This window comes from Folsomia candida, unplaced genomic scaffold, assembly GCF_002217175.1.
Source record: "Folsomia candida strain VU population unplaced genomic scaffold, ASM221717v1 Fcan01_Sc001, whole genome shotgun sequence".
Classification (NCBI taxonomy): Eukaryota; Metazoa; Arthropoda; class Collembola; order Entomobryomorpha; family Isotomidae; genus Folsomia; species Folsomia candida.
The window spans coordinates 17,932,267-17,960,056 of record NW_019091193.1 but is presented as its reverse complement, the minus strand read 5'-3'; the positions used below and the strand labels follow the sequence as shown (position 1 = coordinate 17,960,056).

The following is a 27,790-nucleotide window of genomic DNA, read 5'->3' as shown; positions in this document are numbered from 1 at the left end:
TATGGTGGATGCAGGTTGTCTGATTTAATCGAAAACGAATCTCAAGAAAGAAACTACTGTGTATTCCCAAACAGTTGATTGCGTCCCACCATAACGACCTCAACGATGCAATGGATCTTGGCGTTTATTGCAATGATGTCCCAGTGTGTGCGAGGATGTAATGGAGGATAATTTGGATAATAATTGTCTATCTATTTTTGCTTTTATTAGGTCTCCTGGGTGCGATACATCTTCCTGGAATGAGAACGGAACTTGCATCTTTATACCGACCGTCTCATCCGCGTCCCACGAGAATAATGATCGGATCGTCTCATCCATCATGAGTTTCCCTGGTTTGAAAAACGTCCACATGTTCTGTGATCAGAATACACACAATTCTAAGGCACCCACGAAGCAGAACTTTTTGTGCGAGGGCAAATCCATATCCGAAATCATCAACGCTCACCCGGATTTTAAGAACATGCCGACATCTCGGTAGGTCATCTTTTTTGTAATTATATGATACTCCATAAAGCTATTATAGCTTGCTTTAACTACATTTTTTACATGCTGTAAATTTTGCCTGTTTGTTGAAGTCAATATTAATTATATTCTAATCAATATTATTATCCGCTCATATGTATATGTATACAAATCCTTTGCATTTCGCTTTGCTTTATACCCTTATCTGCTTATTCACACTTTAAGAATTTTAATGCACGTCTTCAAAAGTTATATAAATACTGATGATGATGATACCACCCATCGTCAAGTGTCAGAGTTTATGTATATAATATCCGATCATATATCAGCCACTTGTGCATGCATACATATTTGCACTCAGAAAAGTTTATGGTGACATGAGTTAGTTACTTGCTCTTAAGCTATGCGTAATATACAACAGTAAATCTTTGAGAACTTGTTTACTTGTTTCAAGATTAGATTAATTTGCTTGATAATGTTCATCAACAAGAATTTATGTGATTTGAATAAATGTCAAATTTATCAAAACTCGATTCAGCGCTGACTGTATAATTTTGCTCTGGGTTGACATCATAGATTGCGTTACGAATGACAATTTGCTTACGGCTGAATAACAAAATACTCAAAATTTAAATACTCGAATGAATTACCAACAGGTTTGGCAATTAAGCAGTAATTGCTCACACTGATATTTATACCGTTGGCTTTTTTCACATTAAATAAACATTAAGAAAATTGCAAGCCTTATGAAAACCCGCACGGCATGTTGCGTTGGCCCAAAGTCAGTGACTTTTTTAAAAGACAAACCTTTTTCTTTTGTCTCAAGTGAAAATCAATTGGACATGGGAATCAAATGACGAAGGTTTTAGAGGAAAAAAGTTAACAAGGATGGAAATAAGGGTGATATTTTACGTTGGGTCTTTATACGTTTATTTACGAACCACTTGCTGTAGTTAGTTAGTTTCACCTAAAGTCTACAGTCATCCTGGAAAGGTGGTAGTGGCTTTCATGGTGTAGAACAATTCCCCCTTTCTCAATAAATAATCACAGCAATTAAGCACTTAACTAGTTCAATCACACTACACTACATATTTCCAACGAGCCCATAATACAGCTAAGTAGCTCTCTCATAACATGCATCTTAAAGCATTTGAACGATACCACTATAATTTTAAATCCTGAATGAACTGTGTGGAAGTTACACCAAGAAAATGTCTGAATTGTTTTCATGTCGTTAAAGAAACTTTAGTACCAATCCAACCCTGCATTAACACGATATTACAATTTGATGTGCTTGATATGAGGAGCAAGAGGTCTACATACACATTTAAATGTCGAATACGACTATCCGAAAGAAATCGTAATGCCAGACTTCCTATTTGATTTGATTACCCGTATAATTAATTGCTCCAGAACGGAAACAGTAAATACTGATTTAAATAAATGGCCAACATTATCATCATTGTTTGCCGTGAGCGAAAAGATAAATTGTCAAGATTTATTCCTTAATTTGTGTGAATTTTTTTAAAGATTGAAATCTAAAATCTATCGAATGACTATTTATGTAATGAACTCTAAAGCTGTTGAAGTTTTGGGTTTGGATATTTTTTGGCTACAAGTACATACTTAATAGTTACTACTGTGTACCGAAAGCTTGATAAATGTTCAATTTTCAAGATGGTTAAAGGCACAAAGTTTACACAGGGAATTGCATAGTAGGATTTTGTGGAATTCTACAGTTTAGGCAAAAAAATATCTGGGCAAGATTTGTGCTTGTTAACTTATCATCAGTTAATTCCAACGCAATGAGGGACAAACATATTGCATCCTCGCTAATGAAACCAGTAGCTCCATAATGTGAGTAACGATATGATATCTGCTAACGAAGGTAAATTATGGTCGGAGGTCTCAAAGCTTCTTGAACATAATCTTTAGGTTTGGGTTTACAATAACTCACCAGGTTTTTGGACAAGACGAGAATGCTTTCGTTTGGGAAAACACAGTCAAAATAAGCATTAGGGTTTGATGATTTGACTTTGCTTTGGGGGTGAATTAAAAGAGCAGCAATTCAAAGCAGCCATATTACTGTGCTGGACATTATTGTCATTCCATTCCATCCCTTGACGTCGTCGTCTCATTCCAATTTGCAGGATAATGAGCGAACAGAAGAGATGAGATTTGTCTGACACTTTAGTAAACCACTACTGTTTCGGCATGGACGTGGATTGGAATTTTGAGCTAGTCTAGCTGCTTATATCCGTATATACGACACGACCTCATTCGGAGAGGGGGAGACAGGCTGGAGTGTGAGGGTGATAAGATAAGGGAGTTGGTTTTCACATTGGCGAGGAAATTAGTCCAGCTAATGGTGAGGAAGGAAGGAGATCACAATGTGAAAAGTCCAATTGTGCTCTATCTCCAGTGTTACGCGACAAACGTGAAGATATTTATGCTCCCCATACAACTTGATGGGTGACGCATATGACATGATTATGAGAACGATTTTCATAAATGATATGTATATTCATTCATTACGCTCTTGGAATTATGCTGCTGTGTGGGAGTAGTTCCCACTAATAAAGTTAGTTAACCTACCTCAATTAATTCCCAACAGGCGAGTTAGAATATCGGAATATGTATTATAGAATCAGTAGCAAAATATTACGTTAATAAAAATATCGTTGATATTCTAAATCTGACATGTGAATAAAAAATATGAGCAAAAATCGGCTGTAAATTTTTTATTAAAATCATAAAAAATAAACCTGATAAAGTTTGTTAATTAACGAACAAGTGTCGTATAATAAATGGGTATTCGAACTAATGAGATGAGGGAAAGGTCGAGGGGGAAACAATTAGTGTGAAATTACTTTGGCATCACACACCTACTATAATGACAAAATGTCTGAAGTTCATTCAGAAAATAATATGTATATAATCTTAAGTAATATTACGTGTATAAACTCGCGACTTATTGTGAGTGCATATTTCAACTGCTAGTTTCAACAAGGAAATTCATACTGGGAATGAATTAGCAATGGTCTGATAATCATAATTGTATTTAAAAGGTTTGGTGCCGTCTGTACGACTGCATAGACCAAAGACTAATACATACGTAAGTAGAATAAAATAGGAGTTTCTGTGACATGGAATGACTCATATTTGCAAGTACAAATTATTGCTAATTCATTCCATCAACAATTTCAAAAGTGTCCCGATAGGGAGGCTGAGTTCAATGTCTCATCATCGTATTTACTTATTTAGGTTCGCTCATATCGCACAACACAATTTAATGCTTTTACGTTCAACGGGAACAATTGATACCATTATCGGATACATAAGTACACTACTTAATTAAACACGGATGAAACAAAGACGAATTGAATGTGAAATAATAGATCCCGATTCAATGACCTGAAAACTATCACACACACACACGTACGACACGACGCGAAAATGTTTTCGGATATTGTGGGCTTACTCTCTGACAAAATGTATGGCAAAAGTTAACCACTCCGAGATTTCGAAGTTCGTAATTTTCTCATACCTAGTTGTGAATCACCGCTCGTACATATTTGAGCATGGTCTCACAGCGAATAGAAGCAACTTCTGGTGTGCAATGCAAATAAGTACAATACAATATTGTTGAAATAATAAATATAAAACTCGACATTACGTCTACATTTTCCTTATGCTAGGCAGTTTTGCATTTTATGTACAACAAATTTTGGACAAGTGCAGCAGGAACGAGTGTTGACTGACTGACTGAGCTCATACACAACGACACACTTTAAATAATTACACTGACTTGGGGTCTGGGTAGCTGGTAAGTAGTGGTAAGTGCTAATTTGGGAGATATTTGTATTCTCTTAATGGGAATTCGTCCTAACTGTTGGGCAGAATTGTTAGGAGAACCAAACAGCTTATGAGCACGATGTAAATGCGCTTCTCCCTCCGAAATAGAAAGAAGCACTTGAAGCATTGTTGCCTCAGAGCCGAGTCGAGTGTGAATGGCTCATCGTTTACGGAATGGACCATCTTTCCACCATTTGAAAGCAAATTTGCATTTACTTAAAGTTTATTTGTATTAAAGGATGTTGACTCCAGAATTTTTAGAGACGCTTAATTGCGAGGAAACGCACGGAATAATTGACCAAGTGCTTACTCATCATAACTTATGTGCTAAGCAGTAAAATGTTTCAAGTCTAATTCCGTAATCAATTCAGCACATCCGCATTTTCCATCTCAGTTACTCATGCAGAAAGTGTTCTATGCAATCTACAATAGGATATGTACATAACTGTTGTTTAACATAAATTATAATTTCAACTCGGCTGTTAATTGCTCGTTCTCATTCATAACAAAATAAGAGTGAAATCATAAGGAATTTTAGTCCATTCTAAATATGGAATACGTGATATAAATTTTTTCCATATTATTGTAAAATTATGAAAAGTGTCAAAATTTGCATTTTTGTTGCGGGTTATGATATCCCAAATCGTGAAAATATTATGAATATCAACCCATGTATGCGTAATTCTGAGTGTAGCTACCAATACCTACGAATTTTTAGCAGGAAGAAAACTAATTATGAATAAAAAAAAATATGCAAATAATATTACTCATTTTCGTTTTATGATGGTCGGTTGGTACAAAAAAATAGTATTACAAATGCCCTTTCTTCAGGGGTTTTGATTCTCATTGCATTGCTTTGGGGACTTGTCCTTGCTTCATTTTTCATCCTCTAAGTCTTTCTGATGTCAAATGTCAACGAGGTTTTCCAAAAAGAAGCCTCGGTTTAACCACAAGTCAGCATTTTTAGCTTCTGAATTTCACCCGCTTTAATGTAATGCATTGCTTGAGATCACACCCCTCATACCCAGAGGACGGATGAAAGCAAAAGGTTTATCACTTTTGTTCCATATATATTTTCTTTATCGCCCTCAGCCGTTTACTTGGATCATACGGCAGCGCTGGAACGAGCCTTATATTTATTGTTAACATCTTTTATTCTTCTTACAGAGAGCCGAACGTGCCAGGGCCGCCGCAATTCATTGTCAAGCAAATAACAACGCCCAGATTTGTTTTGTTGGTGGAAGAGACCGGAAACATGAACCTACGGGTAATTTGTCGTCTAACTTTCATCTAAACCCCCTCGCTAACTATAAATATATGTCATACGCTGTGTGTGTAAAAAACGTAGGTATATAGACGCATGTCCAACTCTTATATTACGCAATACTAAATTGTTTGGTCACACTGTGTCACTGTCACTAGGCCAAATCTTGTATTGGATATGCATGTATTGGAAGTCAAAATGCTAGTGGAGTCGTAAAAAATGGTCACTGGATGGCAAATTGTAGGTTTTTCTTTGGGTTGCACATTGTGAGCCAAGACTAATGATCGCTGCTTCTTCTTCTTGCATAGAAAGGAAGTTGCAATAGTTAGGCAGTCGGGAAGAAGTGAATTAAATATTCAATCTGGGTCTTCTGCCAAGCCAACCGACCCATTATTGCTTTAGTCAGATCAAAATTTAATAGTGTAGCCGTATATGGAAAATAATATGAATGTGAAAGATGGTTGATGAGGGTGATGTAGAGAATCAGAATTTTACATCTATTGAATATCCCCTCACACGTATGTACATTACGTCTTTTTATCAATTGCCGTTTATTACGGAGTCTCGGCATGGTTTTTTAAGATTCAAACCTCGTACAACTCTGCGGAAGGAGCAGAAGGAGGATGAGAGATGAATAAAGCAATTATTTTTTCAATGTACTTTTCATAAAGCTAATGTGGCAGTATTTTACGCATCGATAAATTTGGAATGCGAGGTTTTCCATTCATCGATGATTCTAATCAATGAATTGAACAAGACCAGAATCATTTGAGATTTAATAATGTAATTTCAAAAGTTGTATTTATTAATTCAAGTTGTGAATATGAATTCCCGTCATCTTTTGCGCTGTTTATGTACATATGTATAATATGCTAACTTATAAACCATGAGGTTGCAATAATTTACATCCTTCTTTCAATTTCAATCTAGTTTACTCCCGTTTTAATGAACTAATTTGTAGAACATTTACATAAATTGTGTGTGCCCTTGTTTTGTAACAGTCAACAATTGAAATTTTGTTACAATGCAGCAATATGAATTTCCTATCTTCTGGCATGATGTATGTACACACAATAAGAAAAGCATAAAAGCTTCCACAATTCATTAAATTGAACCGGCATGAGTACATATTTAAATGGCATGAGTGAATAATTTTGATGTATGTGCGTATGGGTACCAATTATTAAAATGCATCATATTTTATCAAACCCATTATCACAGTCCAATAAACAGCTTTGTGAATAATATTCAAAGCAGTTTTAGCAGAATTTAAGATGCAACTGGCAGGCAAATGTCTCTTTCTTTTCGATACAGCCACTCTGTGCTATGATAAAGGTAATAAAATGAGAAGGTTGATTGTTCGTGGTTTTCACCTGAGATGAGGATGAAAAAAAGTTGTATTTTGATAAAGGTACTCTGTTGCTCGGTTCTCAGCAACACTGCATCAAAATTGGAATAATAAGCACGTTAGGAATTATAGTGGCAACCAATAGGCTGGAGTAGCAGCAAAGAAAATTCAATTGATGTGTTGCTGCTCTTGTAATAATATTTTGGAGTAAGGCTTCATGTTTGCACCTAATTTAAACCTTGATCAGATTGAGATTTAGGACAGGGGACGCATTCATTGCAGTCTATAATGAAAGCATAATGAAATGGAATCATTTTGAAATTGATTTCTTGAGATTTCGGCCCAGATTTCTCCGAAAGATGTTTTAGTGCCAAAATTGAAATTAATTTCTCTTAATTAAGTGAACATTCATCAGTAGACAGGAAATTGAATGAAAGCGAATTGAAGGGTGAAATGATGATGATTGAAAATCGTGTTTATAATTATTTGTATTTGCACATTTAGGATACCTGGAAGTTTCTTAAGCTCGCCGTGAGAAAGTTCATCAAGTATGATTTGCCAAGTGGTAAGTATCTCAAGTCACTGCTGATCTGGTGGTAACAAGTGTCTTTATTTTATTTTTTTTATTTCAAGGAACTCAAATTGGACTCATTAGTGTCAGGTTAGTAATATTTTTTGTAAAACAATATGGGCGTTGTGTGGTAAAATTAGGTATTCAAGATTACATAAGCCAAATTATCATGATTAATTAGTACCAGCGATGTCAAAGTGCTCTCCAACATGACCTCCCTGCTGACCATCAATCTTCGCCGGGCGTTGGCGGATAAGTTACCGAACTACCCAAATATCGATTCTGGCGGAAGCATTTCTCTTAGACGAGGCATTTTCCATGCTGTTGAGGTAATTAAGCGTGTTAATTTATTCACATATGTACGTATACTTTCAACTAACAATTAGATTTGTAAAAATATACGGTATAATTTGTATCTAAAAAAAATTATAATAATTCACATAATTGAAAGACTTGTTTAATGATGTATACATTAACGTCGTGGTTTCATAGTACAATTCCCCATTTTATTATTCTCCTTTGTATCTACAATGTGTATAGTTTTTTATTTCTTTGTTGGTATCCTTCCAGTCAAACAAAATGTCACGTGCATGGTAATAAACTCATCTTGAGTACTAGATTGACTGACAATTGAAGATCACTACATTTATCTCCTAATTTATTATTCGGAATAACAATACCAAATTCTGAAGCCTCTTCTTTCTATGTAAATATGCATTCGAAGTTAGATGTAAGAGGACGATATAAAATGAGTGATTGGAGTCTATTATAACAGTGGCGTTGATGTACGTAGCTCGATATCGAAATCCTTTGGCAGATGAATGTTTGATTAATTTGATGAAGGAGTTTATGAAAACTAAGATTTCAGTTTATTTTGATTAGCTCGAATATTCTAAACGCGAAGAAATGTCATACGTTCAATGAGAATATTCCTCAATGTAAATAAATAAATTTGAAAAAGATCCTGATGACGAGGTAGCCACTGAAGGGTCTTCTCGTTCATGTGGGTTTGTTGGAAATATTGTGGGGACGCTAATTCGGATACCACAGTAAAATTCTCAGGTCACGGTTTTGCAAAAATTGTATTTTTAAAACAATTTCTACTCATTCCTCTGGTTCCTCTTTGGACGCCCATGTTCAAACCTCAAATTTAATAGCCTTTCTGCCATGCCATTACTCCGCTCTGTGGTTTGGAGAAGGTCGTTTTTAATAATTTTGAACAATAAAAAAGCATCATGTACCCACAGAGTTGGATCCATTATGTAAACAGTTAAAATGAGCAAACAATCATCCACAAAATAGACGAAACCACAAGAAGGGCACGACTAGGAAAGAAATGAGCCAAGTTCAATTTCTCAAGTAGAATTACAAGTGAGTAAGCGGAGACCCAAACCATGAAAAACGATGAGATCAAGCAAACTCGGGAGGAAGATGGGGACGACGAGCGAGAAGAACGGGTCTATAAAACAAAATGATCATCGATACTCAAACCCAATCGTGATGGGTCGCTGGTACTTTGACTTTGGTTTGGCTCCTGTAGTTCACATGATGTAGGAAGTATGTGGTTCGTCATAAAATGATCTTAAAAACAGACAATATTTTGTGTGTGTGTGCGGGTACTCGGAACTTCAATCCCGTGTGTCGTTGTGTGTAACCGTAAGTCTTGTAACCTCAGGCAATCTTGCAGTCGGTAGCCTGGGAGCAAGTTTGATTCGATAGTTTATTTATTTGTTGATTCTCAAACTGGAAGAAAATGAGATGGGATGAAGACACGGTCGGTCTGTTGGTGCACTACTCACTCACTATCTCCGTAGAAGTTGTATCACAACAACATTTGGATGGAATTCATGCTTTCGGAAAGGTATTTCATTTCATGGGGAATCATCAGGAAACCAGAATTCCATTAAAGTCTCCCCTAGTCCAAACAAAGATCAAAATGTCGGCGATGTCGACATCAATTTCGATTGTTTCCCAATAGCAGCGGTGCATTGCATGTGATGGGGTGGTAAATGCCAGACCAAGTCAGACTAAACCGAAAAGCCAAGTTTCTTTTCCAGCAGTGGAACATCTATGTACTTGTTCTCTTAAAGGGCACACGGTAGCACACGCAATCATCCAACCGTCTCTGACAATGGGACGATCCTCATCTCGTATTTCTAATACCAACCAAAACAGCCAGCCAGCCACCCTCTCTCCTTCTGATTTGTCCCTTCGTCTTCTTGGGTTCCGTTTAGTGTCATCATGCATGTCACTTGATGTCAACTCGCATCTTGTATAAGCCACATTTTTTCCGTCTCGATGAGAGGATCTAGTTGAATTTTTGGTAGTTCCGTGGAGAGTATGGTTCTTGATTCCCCTTATTAGCAACGAGGGGGAGAAAATTGATTAAGGGAAAAAAGTCAATGTCATACCGATGCCAATGAAATGACGGCGACATATTTCTTGCCAGATGAAGAAACATGATTTGCGGGTTGAACTGATGCACCCATACCTGAACTTGTTCTTTCCTTTCTTGTTTAGTTATCTCTCCTATCGACGCGCATTTAGTCACTGAATGTCAACTTGTAATAAAAGTTGGGGACAAAGTAGTTGCCCACTTTTGCACAAAGTCTGATGTGGTAATTGCACCCAGTCACGACCGACTATGTAATTGCAATTAATTGTTGGTACAAGTTTTTCAATTCTCTAAATTCCATGTCCTTCTAACAAATTAAAAGGTATACAAGTTTTGTGTGTATTGTATGACAAGATTAATACGTACATGATACAAATACTCGGGTATTTATCCTGCTTATTTATTGATAGAAAATCTGTAATTGTACAGATAAATGGAGGTAAGTACGTAGCAGAGTGAGCTCTACGTTTTGAAACGCGTGAGGGAGCGTGGAACTGGGATGGAGAAAGTAGTGCAAAAGTGGGGATGATCTTGATTAGAATCCGTGTGTGGTTGATGGGTGATTAGTAAATGACAAGGAATAAGGATTTCATCCACCTCTTTCTGTTACAGATGCTCAAGCAGCAACGGGCGGCTGCGGCTGGATCTGTGATTATCCTCGGTGAGTATTTATTTATTAGTTACTTGAGGGTGTTTGGGTGGTGCAAAAGACTGGTACTGTCCTTACTATTTGCAGTGAGCCAAGGGACCGTATCCACACCCGATCTTGAAGTTTCTCTTGATCTACTTAGGAAGGAGGAGGTTACTCTGGCCGCCATCGAGTATCCATCACTGGGTGAGTCCAACTAAGGTCTAAATGGCATCATCAATTTATGGGATCTCCGTCCTGTGGTTTCAGCTTCCCCGAGAAACCAAAAAAACAAATCTCACTTTCTTCTTCTGATCCGTGTCATACGATTCCCTCAGTCGCTTTGTGGCATTATCCACCTCTCTCACTTTCTCACTCTTGTTCCGTCTTCTTACTTCCTATGCCTACTTCCCATGCTTTCTCTGAAACACATTTATAAAGGACAGAGACAACTTCGCATCACGTATTTCCAATAAATTATTTCCCTCTGTGACTTCTGCCATTTAACTCCATTGACAAAATGCAACAGGAAATTACTTAAAAAATATTTCTACTATTTTGATCACTACTAATTATTTGTCATTGCAAGATACATTTAAGTGTAGTCAGGCTCAATCCCTAAAAGTGAAAAATAAACCTGGGTCGTGTTTTTGAATCGTTACGCAATCCGTGTTGACAATTAAGTCTAATTACAGTCACTACTTACATAAGTCAATCCACAATCATTAATTATTGAGGCTGTTTTCCGGTTGAATATTTAAGGGTTGATTATACTTTCAGAAAGTAAAATCATAAGCGCAACCCTCCAAGTAAAATGTGCTATATGTCATATACTACACTAGTATTTACTGAAGTTAAGTATGTAAACCACAAATGTGGGTACGACTTTTAGATTTCCTGCTTTGATATTTGTCGAAATTTTAGACTTCCAGATCAGATAGCTCACCAACGCATTTACGTCCAATGTACATATCTACATAGGTATTAATACTTAGAAATAATTCACGAGATTCTTATTTTTCATGCTTTCACAATTTTGGCTGGCCTTGACTCCTTTTTGCTGCACCATTATATGCCGTTATGCAACAGTGTAGATGTCATGGACGAAGCGTTGCCATTTATACTTGAGGTCCAGTCAAGCTCGACCCTTGGCAGTCCAGGCAAGCATACAGACATACATATGTACACACATAGTTGGTTGGTTGGTGTGGTTGGGGATGTCTTGGCTGGCTGACTACCAGGAAAAGAGATCAGCAGGGCTAAGTTTAGTGTCTTAGTTTTCAAGATTTATTGGTAGTAACTCGACAAGTCAAGACGTATGGTGCACTAATCCTAAGAGGTAAAAAATCGGCATGTGAGTCAGATCCCATATCAGTCTTGGGGTTTGGAATATTCTGCTTCGCAATTTTCCTTGTGCCCATTCATTCCGAATGGATTTCTCCAATTGGCATCTTTTCTGCTAAATACATGCTTTGGCAAAAGTTTTACGCGTACCTATACACAGGTGATGTATTGTGTTTTCCTGATTTGAGAAGGGATACATGGAAGATGAATCGCTGTTGTCTCACTTTTCCTGCAGTGTACTATGTATAGCAAATTCAAAATCACAGGCAGTCTTTAATTATTGCTCCTTATTACACAATAAATGCGTTGTATTCGATGCACAATTCACATAGAAATATATAGATTCATGCACAAAGACATACAAGTGTATAGTGCAAATTCTGCAATAGTGTACACTGTACACAACATCTATGTATGTAGGTTGCAAATTGTGGTGAAAGTTTTATGGTTCAGCGAATAGAAAATGGGCCACACATGCGGTAAACATAATTCCCGTGTGAAGTAAGATTCTGCCGTAATCCTATCATATTAGAATGAGATTGGAGACTTAGCAATAGTAGAACACACGAAGGAAGGTGGGCAAAAGAATTTGGGAATTTCATTCAGCATTGTTGCCACTACCCTCGACCCCATCCCTCTTTGAAAAAATAAAAAAATAAATGTGCAAACTTTTGCAAATATTTCACTGAAACACGAAGTAAAATGTTACTTTTCCATCTTAGCCGGATCCAATTCATGCTTTCTTTTCCTCATTTCTGAGCTAGCAGAATATTGATAGCGAAACAAAGGAAAGCGATCCAACAACGAGCAACATACGTACGTTTCCTGGAACAGATACCTAAGATAGCTTTCTTTGTATTACATTGCACCCAATTTTATTGCCGAAAATCCAAAGTTTGCTTATTGTCACACGACTACAACGACCTCAAATTCTCCAGCACAGCACCAATTCATGCGATATTTCTGCCAACAAAAAGCCAAAGGATCGTTTAGCTAGATCTGTAGTAAATGTGCTATGCTCGTATATGTTTAAATATATATTTATTTCCTTGTATGCCAGCACATTCCACGCACTCTGACTTAAAGAAAATGTCTTTTCATTTCTGGAGTGAAAGTTCATGGGATCAATCCAGTTAGGTTAGTTTTGGTCCAGGCGGAAATAAGCTGTCTCATGTACGTTGTACATTCATATAACGAACGGTCGGTTGGTCGGTCGGCTGGTCATCCAAACTTGTTTCTGCTATAACGACATTTTGCTTTCTTACCATATTTACTACTTACACGAGCAATAGCTCATGATGTTACTTCTATACGCTCAGCAGGCCAATGCGTATACCATTCGGATATAAAACACATAGATTATAAAATATATCTGACATATATAAATACGTTAGTCCTGGTTTGTTACCTATGTACTGCTGTTCCTGTTCCATGGGCTGCAGAAAATCAGATCAAACCTCGGTATAGATATCAGACATTTCCATTCTCTGCCTTTTGAATCCAGATCAACCTATTTTTCCATGCTTCAATTTATTTTTTTCTCATCACATCTTTCCCCGTCGACGACATTTTCTATTAAGAAATTGAACAAACTGGATTTTGGAACTGGGTCGCTTGTGTTATTCCATAAAGGAGCAGGAAGTGGAGAGTTATATGCTATTTTGTGCATGAATTGCGTATCGAGATTGCATTATGTCTGAACTGCTTGTGATGCTGGTCGTCCAAGTAGTTTAGTGGACTTTGGAGAAAATGAAAGCACAAAATGGGATTGGAGTTGTTTGGTCTCACAGCCTAGTATGTATGTGTTGGAGAGAGTGAAACGGCGGAGGGAGGATGGATGAGTTACTACACAACGATACAAAGATTCAATTATGCGATATATTTTATCTTGCAGGAGATGGGAAAATTTCCGTGCTGGCAGAAGGGACTAATGGGCCCAATTTTGTCGTCCGAGAGTCGGGAGTGGGCCCCACAACGCATATGTCGACATTTATTCAGCTTATAAATGCTCTTATGAGCATTCAACGGTATTTTACTGAAGACCTGGCCTCGTCCTGGCCTGTAATGGTGAGTTATTGTTCTACTTTTACCCTAAAATGTATTGTATTTAAGCTTCTCAAACGTGATAGCCTGGATGTACGAACGTGTCAAATCATTTTTCAACCTGAGAAATCTGTGTGGTTCAACTATAACTACCTACTTTGTAGTCTTATTAATGAAGGTGGGAAAACAGGAGAATCAGGAAAAATGCATTGTTTAATAGTAAAATTGATGTACCATATTATAACTCGTATGGTTGTTTCCATCGGTCTCGGTAGCACTTGTTCGTACGTATAAATCGTTCAAAACTATATACAGCCTTCGTCATCGTCCAATGTTAAGAGGAGACGTAAAGAAAGCAGCAAAAAATATAGTGAATCTGTAATAATGCTCAATAGATTTATTATTCGCAATAGCAAAACAACACAATTTCCGCCAATATCATTCCGCAGATTGATGAGGTGATTATATGGATGAAATGAGTACAAATTTATTGTAATGCCCGTTTTCTCGGCCTATTTTCTTTGCCAAAAAGAGTATCAAATTGTTAATGTCATTCATACATTAATCACTTTTTAAACGCACATTTTAAGCCATTGTATATAAAAGAAATATTGTACGCAAAGAAGAAAGAAAAAATATCATTTTCCGCTTTCGACTCAGTCAGCTACAACAATTGCAAGTTTTTGTTACAAGAGTTTTGGTTTTGGAGTCTTCTTCAGGTTTGTCGGTCAGTTAGGCAAAACTGTCCAAGCAATCTACTTTTGGAGAACTAGTAAGGTGTCGGTGAATCATTATTGTTCGTGATTTTTGCTGGCAGAAAAAAGAAAAGAAATTATTTACATGTGTATTGTTGTAAAGTGTAAATTGCTATAAATTTCGTCGTAAAAATGCCACGAAAGAAAAGTAAAGTTGTGCTTTTTGTTAAAAACTGTAGGTTGTAAAACACCCAACTTTTTGCCTTAGACAAGAAGAACCCACCACTACGCGTTCATTCAATATATCATTCTGGCGTGTTTCATTGTTCAGCAAAAGTGAGTTCCTGTCCACGTCGGCACAAATAATTTGCACTTTGCACGATCTTCAGCAGTTTACCAAGATGAAGAATAAGGGTTGATTGCTGATTGCTTGTGAAATATAAAAGATCGTGTTAATTTTGACGCTTTTCTACAACTGACATAACTTTTGGCCATGATTGTTGCTATATTTTGAAACGATCGTACCAACAGCTAATCAACAAATTTTATACTTTTCATCTTTGCAAAATGAGTTAATAAGTTTTATAGAGTTGTCAATTTAATGTTAATTGCCTACACTGGCTGGCACTTTATGCGCTATGCTATAAAACAGAAAGAATTAAGAAGCTTGGCTTTTGTCATTAATTTAAAAATCGAAGCCACAAAACATACTTCGAAAATCAAAATATGCATACATTTTTTGACCTACCAATAAACGCCTGTGACGAACCACTTTACCGATTTTGACCAATTGGGTCTTAAAATGAATACCATGGTTAGGATAAGTGTAAGAATTGATGATGATTACGAATATTACGTCAGGTGTATGGAAAATTGTATCGAGAAAATGTTGAATTTTTTGCAACACAATTTAGTTGGGTCAGTAGAAATACCTGCAAACTAGGACTCCTATATGCACCCTGACTCGGGCTAAATAGGTCTGCACTACCATAGGTTTTTATAATGGCGTCAAAATAATGAAGTTTGTGCGGAAAATAAATTCATAATCTTCTTTGCTCTTTGTCCAAATCTTGTGAATTTCAAAATTAAGAGCAAAAGGAACTTGCCCATTGTCAATTGTGTTGAGCATTGTTTGTTTATATTTCATGCTTCTTCTCTTTGCCACTCGAACACAATAAAAAAGTTTGGGTTGCTTCGGATCACGAACTTTGCATAAAACAAAGCGTGGAAAAAGAGAGCAGGGCTAAAATTTGGCGAACCGAAAATTAACTGCATTTGTAGCGGCCTCGGCATTTGAGATCAAAAGGATGGAGGACTTATATACATGTGCATACATACCTATGCGTTTACCTGGTAGTAATAATGTTCAAGTCGCACGGGTTCAATTCAACCACAAAATATTTGTTTGATTTTACTTGAACTTCAATTTTCTGCTATGGAATATGTGCAGCAGGTTTGGGATAAATCTGCTGTTTATAATAATTATATGATAATTGGCTCCTCTTTTATTAAATAAAACAACAAAAAGAGGATTGCATACTGCGGACTGTTTCCTAAATTTACAATCCTACTTATGTCGCCCTTCTCTGAATTTCAACTACGAGCGAGCACGCATTGTAATTGAACAAATTGAATTGAAGTTACATTAAAGTGAAACACGAGGAGGAGATGCGAGCCAAATGAAATGGTGAAAATTTGGGTGTTTTCCATTTTCCACATCTCGGCGGCTATGAATGAATGTGTGTTGTGTGGCGTTGTTGGGTTCGGTTGGGTAATAATTATTCCCGATTTGAATAAAAGGATTTATCTCTTTCATTTATTTGTTGTTTGTTGTCACCCGTCTGATCTCCACACGAGTGGTGTGGAAATGGATGGAAGCATTGATAGAATAGTATAGTTCTGTGGATGGAAGCATTGAAATCGTCGGTAGAAAGAGGAAAGCATTACTCAGAAACTTTACATGCGAACCATTCCTCTCGCAATCCAATTTCGCAGTTTAATTTTGTGTTTTTCTCCTAATGTACGCAAATGGGGATTTATGATGGTTGAGTGGTTCCTTCCTCTTCTGACCAGACTTTGATTACTGCGACCAACCCCAACACTACTGCTGCTCACACTTCAGTTGGTAGTGTTAAAGGCAGATTTATTCCAGCACGAGTTTATATTCATGGCTTTCGTGCTGCTAACTGCGACTACAACCAAGTACAACTCAAATCTAACCCAAATTTGAACAATGATGATTATGACCATTAAGTAAGGACGAAATGAAATTGATGCAAATGTACTAAACTTATCCAATCCTATTACTTTTGTACTTCGAGGATACGTTAACAAGAGACTTGTTTCCAACGATTGATCATGATCACTACAGCATTTTGAGTATACGAATTATACGAATATACACGTACGTACATCCAGTGAAAGCCAATAACTCACCAAATTTGTGAGTTACCATTCTGACAAGTGTGATGATTACTACATGCATTCTTACTTGTTTGTTGCAGATTCATCAAGCTGGTAAGTTGGGTTTTCTGGTGCAACATATTGGTTTGAAGGATGAGAGGTATACATACGCACACAAATGAGCATTTGCTGTGAACCCAATACAAAATATTCGGGTAAACTAAAAAAATAATGAATGGACACGAATCGGCGTAGGAATTATTTATTATGTAGTCCATTAAATTATGAACTACAAACAAATTGATTCGAGAATCATTTAATGGAGTGTCGAGGCTTTGTTAATTGTCGTCTTCGGAATTATTATCCTCTCACCTTTAAACCATTATGTTGTAGCTACCCTGTTGATGTATGTGTGTACAAGCTACTAATTATAAATTATGAATGTAACAGAGTATAAAGGGGACTCGAGATCATACGTGGAAGCCAATTTCAGCTTCGAGTCGGCCGTTTCGCAAAGCCCAGCAGAGTTTTTCATCTACACGTCGAACCCAAACGACCCGGTAAACCATCTTTAGGACATTTTACCTAAAAGTTACATGCTTATTCCTACCTTCAACCGTACTTCCTCCCCTCCCACAAAATCATAGTTGCAGTAAAACATTTTATACAGGAAACATTTAACAATTACTGAATTTGCAGAAAATCAACAGCGTGGAGTTGACGAGTCCGAGTGGGCTGTCGTACACTACCCAGTTGTCAGATCTGCACGATATCAACGTTATCAAAATAGATGCTTTGATCAACGAAGTATGTGATCTGATTTACGGGTATTTTTGCTTTTGCTTTGCCATTTTATTCACTCTTGTCGTCCTCGTACATTTTTACACTACGTGCCAGGATTGATTTGGCTTTGGAGGTGATCCTTCGTCTGTTTAAGCACTTTCAGTCAGGTCTCCTCGGTCTCCTTTCATCTTTCTCACGCCATTTTCTCCACTTTGCGAAACCTTGATCCTCTGCTTCCACACACGACCAACTAAGTGAGTGTTCTCCTTATTTTGCTTACACAAGATCCCTTGATACTCGAACCTTTATGTGTGAGTGAGACTAGCACAAATCTGACAAATTACACAGTGAAATTAAATTGATTGGATACATGACTCCGTTCGAGACGACTGATTTTTTTTGGCGTAGATGTGATGTAAATACCGATTTCTGAAGTATGAAACCATTTTGAAGTGCATATATTTATATGGCTATGCTGATTGACAACTAAATATGTACTATCAGCGTTACAACGGTAGATTAGCTATTGCAAATTAGTTTGTAGTTCACATTTGAACTTTATTCCCAGAGTTTGTTATATCACAGTGAACCAGTCTCAAGCGAGAACAGATCGTGGTCCAAGAGTTTACGTTTGCAGAATTGTGTGTGTGACAGCAAGAACGATGCAATCGGGTGTTGACTCTCAGAACCACTTAACAACTTAATGGAGAAATCAGATCCGACACATTTGAAATTCCTTCGGGCATTAAGACGCGTCTCTACAGCAATTCATTGAGGGAAAGAGAGCGAGAAACATTTTTCGCACACATTGTACATCATTCATTCACCTCGCTCTTACGTATCTACTTATGTAGCCTGTCACTGCAGTTCTCTTTCTCCATTTGTTATTAGCCCATTCTCCGTACTACGTGTAGTATACACACGAATAATTCCTTCCGCTTTGATTCGCACACTTATAGTGCAAAAATGTCCCACTTTTCATTTTATGTAATTCTTAAAGGACACACTTTTACACATGAGAAATCCCATCACATTCAACTAGAGATTTGTAGTCCAATATAACTTTAGATTTAAAGATAAAATATAACCAAATCCATTCAGCGAGTTGTGTGAGGAGATGAGTCTTTTCATATCTCGTATTTACATGTGTAGGTGATGAGAATATGAGTATGAATATCATGCCTAATGGAAACCGATAGTTTCACAGTGATAAATCGAGGGTCACCTCACATCAAGTAAAGGACTATGTAGCCCTTACTTCACAAATCAGTTTATATAACACTGATTTGTGAAGTAGAGAGTGCAAACGACATGTTGAGTTCAAAATTCCGCCAACACCAAAATCGGATAGAATGATGTTTTCGGTGCTTTTGTGAATATCTGATTAAGGCGGAACACCTATGTGCATACATATACTACATACATACATACATCAAAGAATAGCAAACGTGTTTCCTCTATGCTGTCTCTCTCTCTTCATGCCATTCCGATTCTGGACACTTTGTTATTAGCGCTGACAATAATTCACTTTTGACATTATAAATAACCAAACATGAAGAAATCTGCTGTGTGTGCTTTTCTCCTCAGAATATCAAGCTTTTTATTGACGCTTTCAGGCTGGGCTTAAATAACCGAGAGAGCATGTTTGTTGGCGAGAAAGTGGACATAAGCTTTGGTAATAAGCAAACTACGACATCCTGTTCCGAGAGACTTGTCATTTATCATGACTGAATGAGGAAGGAGTTGTGAAATCTCGCATGATGATGACTGCAGAAAAAACATCTCCATCATCATCTTGCATTCGTCTATGCGTATGCAAAGTCGTGGACTTTTTTGAATTTTTGCTTGCATGCCTGGAGCTAAAAATATTTGCGTTTTTCCAATTGGAACAGCGGCCTGAAAATAAATAACTAATGCACTATTTTAAATATGTAGCGTGGTGTTTGGAGGTACCGAATCGAACGATTAGCTGACAGCCACCAAAGCCATTATTGTCAAGGTATGAATTTTCCTCTAAGCTAACTAAGCGTATTTTAAATTTTATAAATGTGTTTGAAATCATTCAATTTTCACATAAGATTAAACTCTATTTTATCTTTGGAATCAAATAAATATTCGCACGCATACAAGTTATGAATCTTTGTAGAGAAAATATGAAACGGTTTCTAAACTTTCTCCGCGTTATTTATAATTATGAAAAATGTGTAATATAAAAAATATATTAATGAAGGCGAAAAAGACGTAAAAATATAATTTAATATTGAATGTTTTGCTTAATTTATTCTACAGTCGTGACAAGAACTTCCTCGGAAGACTTGAGTGTGCGACTTTATACGAATGTGGAGCTGGACAAAGTTGCAAATTTGAGTGCTATCCCTTTAGCCCTTTTTGTTGAGGTAAGTTTATCCCCCCTAATGCTAACTTATGCAATCACTTAAAATTTTTGTGTACACGAGTAGGAACGCATTTATATACCTAATCAACCACTGAATATGGGCGACCTTTGAACCCTTCAAAATATTTTGTTCTTTTTACTGTCGCCACTGATCAACTGAAAACTACTGAACGAAATTGATGCGATGTTTAAATGACAATATGTGTTCAACGGATTAAAGGCCGTGACGGGATATGTGCTAATATGATCAATTCTAGCGGCACTTAAGCCTTGTTTCTCCCAATTTTACACGAGCCATAGATTAAAATTCAATTACTGGTAATGCTTCTGACAATAGTTTTCACAGTTTGTAAATAACCCTTTAAATCAAAAAGACCCATGGATTACTACGACCTGTTTAGCAAACTGTTCTAAACAGCTAAACGTATCACTCAATCTCTCGATTCTAAATTGCGGATGCATAGCTACAAATAAATTCTTGTATACTACCTAAGTTTAGGCAACTTTTTTTCCAAACCTCATAACCCACATGAAGAGGTTATAACATAATTCACATAATATTTTGCAACATAACTTAAATACGCTGCAAAATATTGCCTTAAAAATTCGTAATAGTAAATAACTTATTATTTTGGCATTAAAAAATACGTTGCACTAAAACTGCAAACGAATATGCATAGTTTATATTACTGAAAGTGCAAAAACTTTTGGAACTAGTGCGGAATAATGAATAAATGCAGTACAGATGTAGGTTAAGTTTTTGAATTGATGGATTTGTGTTTTGATTTGGTTGCAGGTGAAACACAAGAAGATCTCACCAGTGATTGATGCTGACGTCGAAGCAACCATTGTGGCAGGAAACAAGAAGTGGACCGTAAAGCTCTTGGACAATGGAAACGGTGGTGAGTATACTTTTTAAGCAGTTCCTTTCTTATTTTCCTCTCTAATAATACATAAAAGTCCATCCAGCACTATAAAGCCCAACTTCTACACCTCATCAATCTTTCTCAGCGTACGAATCTATGCAGATTGTGAGCTGTAAAGCAATTTTGCTATAAAATCATTTTAGGGTGTACATTGCCCATATGCTTAAAATACATTGCGTTGAGGTTATTTTACTCGGAAATCCAGTACTTGGGATTATGGAATAATTATATAAACATGTGAAATACGCACATCTATAGAGAACCTTAATATTTTTTTATTATCACTGATTTTAAAAGCATAGAGATAGTTATAGTTTAAAGTTGTATGCGTGGCGTGTTATACGTAGTATATTTTAGGTGCTTTTACTATTTTGTCCCCCAGTGGCATTCGGACAGCTACTGATGAAAAATGAGAGGAGCAACTTGACCTTTCAGATCCACTCATCATAATATACACTCAAGTCAAGCATAAAAAGGAACACGAAGCTTACAAATAAATTCCTAATTTTTATACATGTCTTTTTAGCTGAGTTTTCTCGTTATCCTTACATTTCACAATGTGTGCATCTATTATCTGTTTAAAGTGTAATTGTATTGTTCTTATTCTGATTGGTTTCTATTCCAGATCCTGATTTGACTGGCGGAGATGGTGTCTACTCTCGATATTTTATTATCCCCTCTGGTGGGGTTTTTGGTACGTTCTTTTTGTGTGCTTAGCATTTGTTTTTAACTTGAAATACACGTTCGTTTGGGAATATCTAAGTTTGACCTTAGTAGCTTCGATTCCTAATCGATTCCTTCTTTTCTGATCTTTCGTTCGTTCCTGTATTCGTATTACCGATTAAATTGTTATTTTATTTTTCTAACGTAGGGACCCAGTTGGAGATTTTTGCTCGAGTTATTGTGAACCCATATCGAGCCAGGTACATTACAGTCAGTCAGCCACCTGCCTCTTCGACGGGAGGTCGACGTCTAAACGCAGGAGAAAATTATGATCAACCGTGTTGTGGATCTCGACTTGTCCCACCCAACCCCAAACAACAGTACGAGATTGTGACGTTTGCGGAAAGAACTACCAACACACTAATGCTCAGATTTAGTGACAACCCGGTCCCGGGTTTTTACACCCCCGGCCGAATTGGTGATCTAAGAATTGCAAACCTTCATCTTGCAAGCAAGAACTTGACATTGACATGGACTGCCCCAGGGGAAGATTTAGATCAAGGAGTCCCAGCTTCGTAAGTAGTTCCAGATTCTCAAATCATGTTTCAAATTAAATGTATCAAATAGATAGAATGCTAAATAATATTGTGCTCATACTCGATGCCCGCAACACGACCCACAAATAAAAATAATTTACTTATTTTTCAGTTATCAAATATTCTACTCGGTGGATGACAAGAATGGTGAAAACTGGTCAATGCTGTCCGAGTTCAAGGCTGACCTGGAAGCTGGAGTGGAGGACAACGCCACTGTCACCATGCCCAACTATGGATCATTCTTGGTAGCTATTCGAGCCATAGACTTTTACTTGAGGTAACTTGAAACGTTCATACAATAACACGTCATATAATAGATAAAAATCAGATATCAGGGAAGATCTGTTTTGTCATGACTAAAAGGCCTTAGCCTCAGACTCAAAGTGCTTGATGTAATTAAAGCCACTATTTATATTTGGTGTTATTTGATTTTTTAGATCTGGAAAAATGTCAAACATTGTCAAAGTCGTGGTGTCGCAACCACCAAAAGAACCCCAACATTCTTTTTCTTCAGCCGGTATTGGGTCTGGTGGTGGAAATACGCTATCAATTAAGAATACGACACCATCTCCAACGGGGGAATTCAGCAAGTTTGACTTGATGTTAATAGTAATTTGTGGAGTTGCGTTTGTCCTCTTACTCGCTGGAATGATCGTGATCCTATTATACTGCCGAAGAGTGGGCACTTCCCAGAGAAAGTCGAGCAAGAATCCTGGAGATACAAAGATTGCAGCCATAACTGATCCGAAAAGCCCAATTCACTGGTAAAAATAAAATTTGATATGTTTTCTTTCGAGGCGACACGGTATATGGGTCGAGTGAAACATTATTTTCCTTCCTTTAATGCCATAGGTCTGCATCAGAACTTTTAGGAGAGCATGAGAAGCGTCACAGTCTATACGGAGGTAGGTCTGCCTTGTCGTCATCATTGTAATGATGGCATCATTTATTTTACAAAATTAATAATACATAGATCCTATAGAACATTAGTTATAACTATAACCCACGAGTAAAATAAAATAAATCACAGGAAGCGTCTCCCCAAAAAGTGAGCAAAACCTGAAAAATCATGAAATGCAATTGAGTCACAATCAAATAAATCAACACCACATCCCCAATGGGCATCCCCCACATCACGGTCACAATGGTCATCCACCCATGCACTTGAACATCATGCCAAGGTATTCACATAATTAAATCAAATTATATGTATGTTTGACTCAGTTCTGCTAATTCTTCGTCGGCTAATGTACATATTTTGTGTAATACTTACAATGTTATTGTTTTTCTTTCTGCCGCAGTGAATATGGGGGTACGAATAGTTCGACTCGAAGCAGAAGTTCCCCAGACTCATACGACGATCCTGATAGCCCCACGCCAATACCAGTATCTGTGAGGCATATATCTGCCCGTCCTGGTGCCAACAACTCGAATGACTACACCATTTGCGTAGATAACTCGAGTAGAAATAACGATGGGAACAGTGATGGTAGTGGGAGGAACAGCGGGAGCTATGGGTACCCCCACCACCATCATTTGCAATATCCTCATCACCAACACTATCAAATTCCCATCGCGGTGGGTGGGATGAGCAGTCACCCCAGATTTCCTCCCAACACCGCACCTTCACCACTCCCACCTCTCCCCCAAAGCGCATCGTCACACTTGATGCACTATGACCCTGACGTGCAAGGATCAATGAGCTCAGTGAATAGCAAGAAGCGAAACATAACCATGGTCTAGTTAGCTATTCGATAGTATGTAATGTACATACATGAAGCGAAGGAGCGTGGAAAAATCAGCTTATACACAAAATATACTACACATACATATATGTAACGTAAAGTAACTTAACTATTTATCCTAACATAACGCATAAGTACGTACACATTTAGAGACCACGTAATGTCCACTCCAATCCAGTAGGATTAGCTAAATTCCCCTTTCTCCCACTTTCTCCGTCTCAATTTATGCGTCTGTTGTAAACTGCGAGATAGGAGGCTCGTTCTCACCATGTTTGCCCAATATTTCATCCCCAACTCTAATCCCACAAAGTCTCGTAATAACGCCAACTCTTGGCCAAATGCCCGCATTTGATTTAACAAGACTCCTTGTCCAGCCAGAATGACCACCAAGTCAAGTGGCTACCACTACTGCTGGACATTGGCTGTCAGACCTTCGTTGCTCAATGTTTGTAGTGCGTGACAATGAAAGTAATACCATTTTTTTTATTCCTCTACCGGCTCTACCCCTGATTAAAAACATGTTTAGAGTGAAAAGTCAGATTTTTTTCATTTTAGCATCTGACACAGTCAACCTAATACATACAACAGTGATTTATAAAGATTTATTATTTATTGATTAAATGCAGTCGATACGCACGTAGATATTTAGCTCATCTAGTGTTCATTTTTTCATATTTCGAACCTAATTAAATAAGTTGCATGCCCAATTTTTTAAAATGTTATTTTATATTGTTGCAAAACCTAGTCAGTTTGGGATATATAATACAAATTCATATATTTTATAAATACGGTTATAATGACAATGAAAATAACAATTGCCGTATTAGATACACGATATATGTAAATGTATAGCTAGCTAGCTGTGTATAAAAATTTACTACTACTGCTTATTATTGCAAAATCTTCTATTGCATGTATATACACTTTTAGAACAAAAATTAACATTTTATATTTGATCAGCCATTGATCAAAGGATAATAAAACAACATACATATGTTAACCTTATTATTCCAGTCAATTTCTCAAAAATTAACTTGTAAGTACTCAAGTGGCGAAATGCTTACGTACTTGTACTAAATATTTGCGAAATCTGACAAAGGGTCATTTTTCTTACGAATACGTGCAAGTAATATTTTTATGCGACTTTCCCATCTCTTTGATCTCCTTTTCATTAGTATATACATACTTACACTGATAAGAATTATTGTCCTTCCTCATGCAGTGATCTGTTTGTATTGCCGAAAATCTATTTCTAATTTATAACAAGTACGTAATGTGTGTAATAATAATTATATTAATACATATAATAGTGCTCTAAGAGTTTAATTAATTTTGGTTCATTTTGTACGTAAGAAATTTGAAATGTATAAATGTATTGAGTGATTATTACTATAAAATAAATTCATATGATAAATTATTGAAAGTTTTACTCTATCGTGTTTTATATACTTTACATAAGTACCATAAGTTGCATTGAAGAATTTTAGTTTTAAATTTTCAGAAAGCTACTTTGGGGATATCCAAAAATAGGTAGAACTATACGCAATGCTGGTTTTGGACAAAATAACTTTTTCATTTTACATATTTTTCCTCAAAAGTATGCACCTCTTTGACTGCTGTGAGTACTCGACTCGTCCCCCCAGCGCACAGCAAGGGGATGTTGCTGGGGTCTTTTTACATCACCTTCACCTTAGAGTAAATGTTAATTGACGTTAGTATCTAAGTGACGCGGTCCCTTATGAATAAGTTAGTCCAGCAATAACAACAATTCAACAGTGTTACTTGGTATTTGCTCCTGGGTTTTTGGTGTACAGTTTGTGTCCGTTACTCGACTTAATCCCCAAGCAAGCCCCCAAAAAGTGCGAAAACTAAAAAACCTTGCAATTGGCAACACCTCTTGGTTCACATACACTAATTTGTATCTAATTCGAAAGTACATATTCATCACTAAAGTCTCATGCTATGAAATTGAAGTTCCCAATTCCAATCCTGCTTTTTAAAAGTTGGCCATGGACATCGGACCTCAAACTACTAGGGTTCATGGACATAGTACGTAAGACAATTACAAAAAAAGTGTAAAACGGAGAATACAAAATTAGATTTACTTATTCCCCATTTACTTAATAGGGTGCATCGTTAGTGGCCTTCTTGGTATATATTCTACTTCATTTGCTTCCGACTGCTGTATCTCGCGAATACTTTACAGCGGCCTCCTCGGCCTTGGTCCCAACATTTGGTGTGGGGTCTTTTGACGTTACAATTTCTGTCTTATAAATTAAAAGGGTTTATCAAAAATTAAGCTGCGCCTTTTAAACTTTATAGATACTGGAATGGCGTTCATTGAAATCAGTTTCTTGATTTATGCCGCGACATCTGGTATCTGCGTCTTAATTTCACTTAAGGTAACACCAGAAGCCTTATTAGGATACTTTTAAATTATGGATAAATGTAATCTTTGCGAATTTTGTCTTCCAGAAAAATATGTTTGATTTGAAAATGTGTATGACTGTAATCATAAGCGAAGTGGTTGGAGTGTGTTTTCATATTACTGGAGTACTGATGATATCCAGTTGGAACACGGTTTTAACACTTGAAATTTGGAGACTATCTTCCATCGACCCCAAAACCAACGTCATCATCCTCCAACCCCAACCTGTATTGACCGCTCCCAATCTCGTCCTGACGTTTCTCTTCCTATTCACTTACAAGGCCTACTGGTGTTACCTAATCGTGTACATCCATGCAATAAGCACTGATAGTGTGTATCAAAATAGTCATCAAAACCCAGACTTACCCAAGCCAACAGGCACATTTCCCAGCAGGTAAGAGTATTTCTACATATGCAACATCCCCTCATTTACTTACGGTACTATCCTAATCCATCAATAGTGCAATGACGATGAGTACGACCACCGTCGACGAAGGCCATGCCCACAAACACCATCACAAGAGTCACAAAACCGAGGAAGATGATCCGCCGGATGGTCAGCACCAACATAAGCATAAAAAGAAGCACAGTCTTGACGCTGAGGAGTTATTCAATGATGAGTTCAGCGTCGTTGAAGAACCAAAGCGGAAACATCATCATCATTCAGACGATCCTCCGACACTTGATGACAATGAGTCGAAACAAGATCACCAGTCGAGTCACGGTCATCACAAACATGCAGGAAAATCTGGACATCATAAAAAACACAAATCAACATCGGAGGGAAAGCACAAGAAAAAACATTGACCAAGAACTTTTATTCACAATAATACTTATTAGTACGTTTGGTTAGCATTTCCCATTTTGCGAACTATTATAACTCTACGACTTGTTGTATGACTTTGCATGTATGTAATTTAGTTGTTTACTAATCCAGGCAGTGTATTAAAATATTCGTTCATCAATGTAATATAATCAATGTTGAAATACTGCAGATGAAATCTAGCAGTGGCCGAATTTAAGTAATTATACTACTGCATTACCATAAATTATGCGTTTATGTAACTCGACGGGTTAGATAGAATCATAGCTCGCAATGGACCATGGTCCACTGGACCAAAGTGGTCCATCATGGACCATGGACCACAAAAAAATTGGTCCATCGATGGACCATGGACCATGGGCCATTTTTTAGGTGGTCCATCGATGGACCATGGACCATTTTTCAAGTGGTCCATCGATGGAC

At 37.1% G+C, this 27,790-nt stretch overlaps 2 protein-coding genes across 3 annotated transcripts in view; both read left to right on the top strand.

Moving 5' to 3' along the window:
• LOC110863104 (calcium-activated chloride channel regulator 1) overlaps window positions 1-24,989 on the top strand; it is a 96,988-nt gene extending 71,999 nt beyond the window's left edge. For both annotated transcript variants that reach the window (XM_022112342.2, XM_035851154.1), the window contains 21 exons: window positions 211-474; window positions 5,485-5,584; window positions 7,434-7,494; window positions 7,563-7,590; window positions 7,682-7,829; window positions 10,508-10,556; window positions 10,632-10,730; window positions 13,762-13,934; window positions 17,110-17,122; window positions 17,459-17,568; window positions 17,708-17,815; window positions 19,727-19,790; window positions 20,081-20,187; window positions 20,983-21,088; window positions 21,738-21,806; window positions 21,984-22,350; window positions 22,484-22,648; window positions 22,809-23,135; window positions 23,224-23,276; window positions 23,402-23,552; window positions 23,673-24,989. In XM_022112342.2, the coding sequence (XP_021968034.1) occupies window positions 211-474; window positions 5,485-5,584; window positions 7,434-7,494; window positions 7,563-7,590; window positions 7,682-7,829; window positions 10,508-10,556; window positions 10,632-10,730; window positions 13,762-13,934; window positions 17,110-17,122; window positions 17,459-17,568; window positions 17,708-17,815; window positions 19,727-19,790; window positions 20,081-20,187; window positions 20,983-21,088; window positions 21,738-21,806; window positions 21,984-22,350; window positions 22,484-22,648; window positions 22,809-23,135; window positions 23,224-23,276; window positions 23,402-23,552; window positions 23,673-24,114 (3,004 nt within the window). In that variant the 3' untranslated portion in view covers window positions 24,115-24,989. The remainder of the gene's footprint in view (window positions 1-210; window positions 475-5,484; window positions 5,585-7,433; window positions 7,495-7,562; window positions 7,591-7,681; window positions 7,830-10,507; window positions 10,557-10,631; window positions 10,731-13,761; window positions 13,935-17,109; window positions 17,123-17,458; window positions 17,569-17,707; window positions 17,816-19,726; window positions 19,791-20,080; window positions 20,188-20,982; window positions 21,089-21,737; window positions 21,807-21,983; window positions 22,351-22,483; window positions 22,649-22,808; window positions 23,136-23,223; window positions 23,277-23,401; window positions 23,553-23,672) is intronic.
• A 1,457-nt stretch (window positions 24,990-26,446) lies between these two features.
• On the top strand, window positions 26,447-27,500 carry LOC118438346. Its single transcript, XM_035858350.1, has 3 exons — window positions 26,447-26,518; window positions 26,592-26,938; window positions 27,006-27,500. The coding sequence occupies exons 1-3, from the start codon at window positions 26,447-26,449 to the stop codon at window positions 27,349-27,351; spliced, it is 765 nt and encodes a 254-aa protein (XP_035714243.1). The 3' UTR covers window positions 27,352-27,500.
• Window positions 27,501-27,790: the final 290 nt, after the last annotated feature.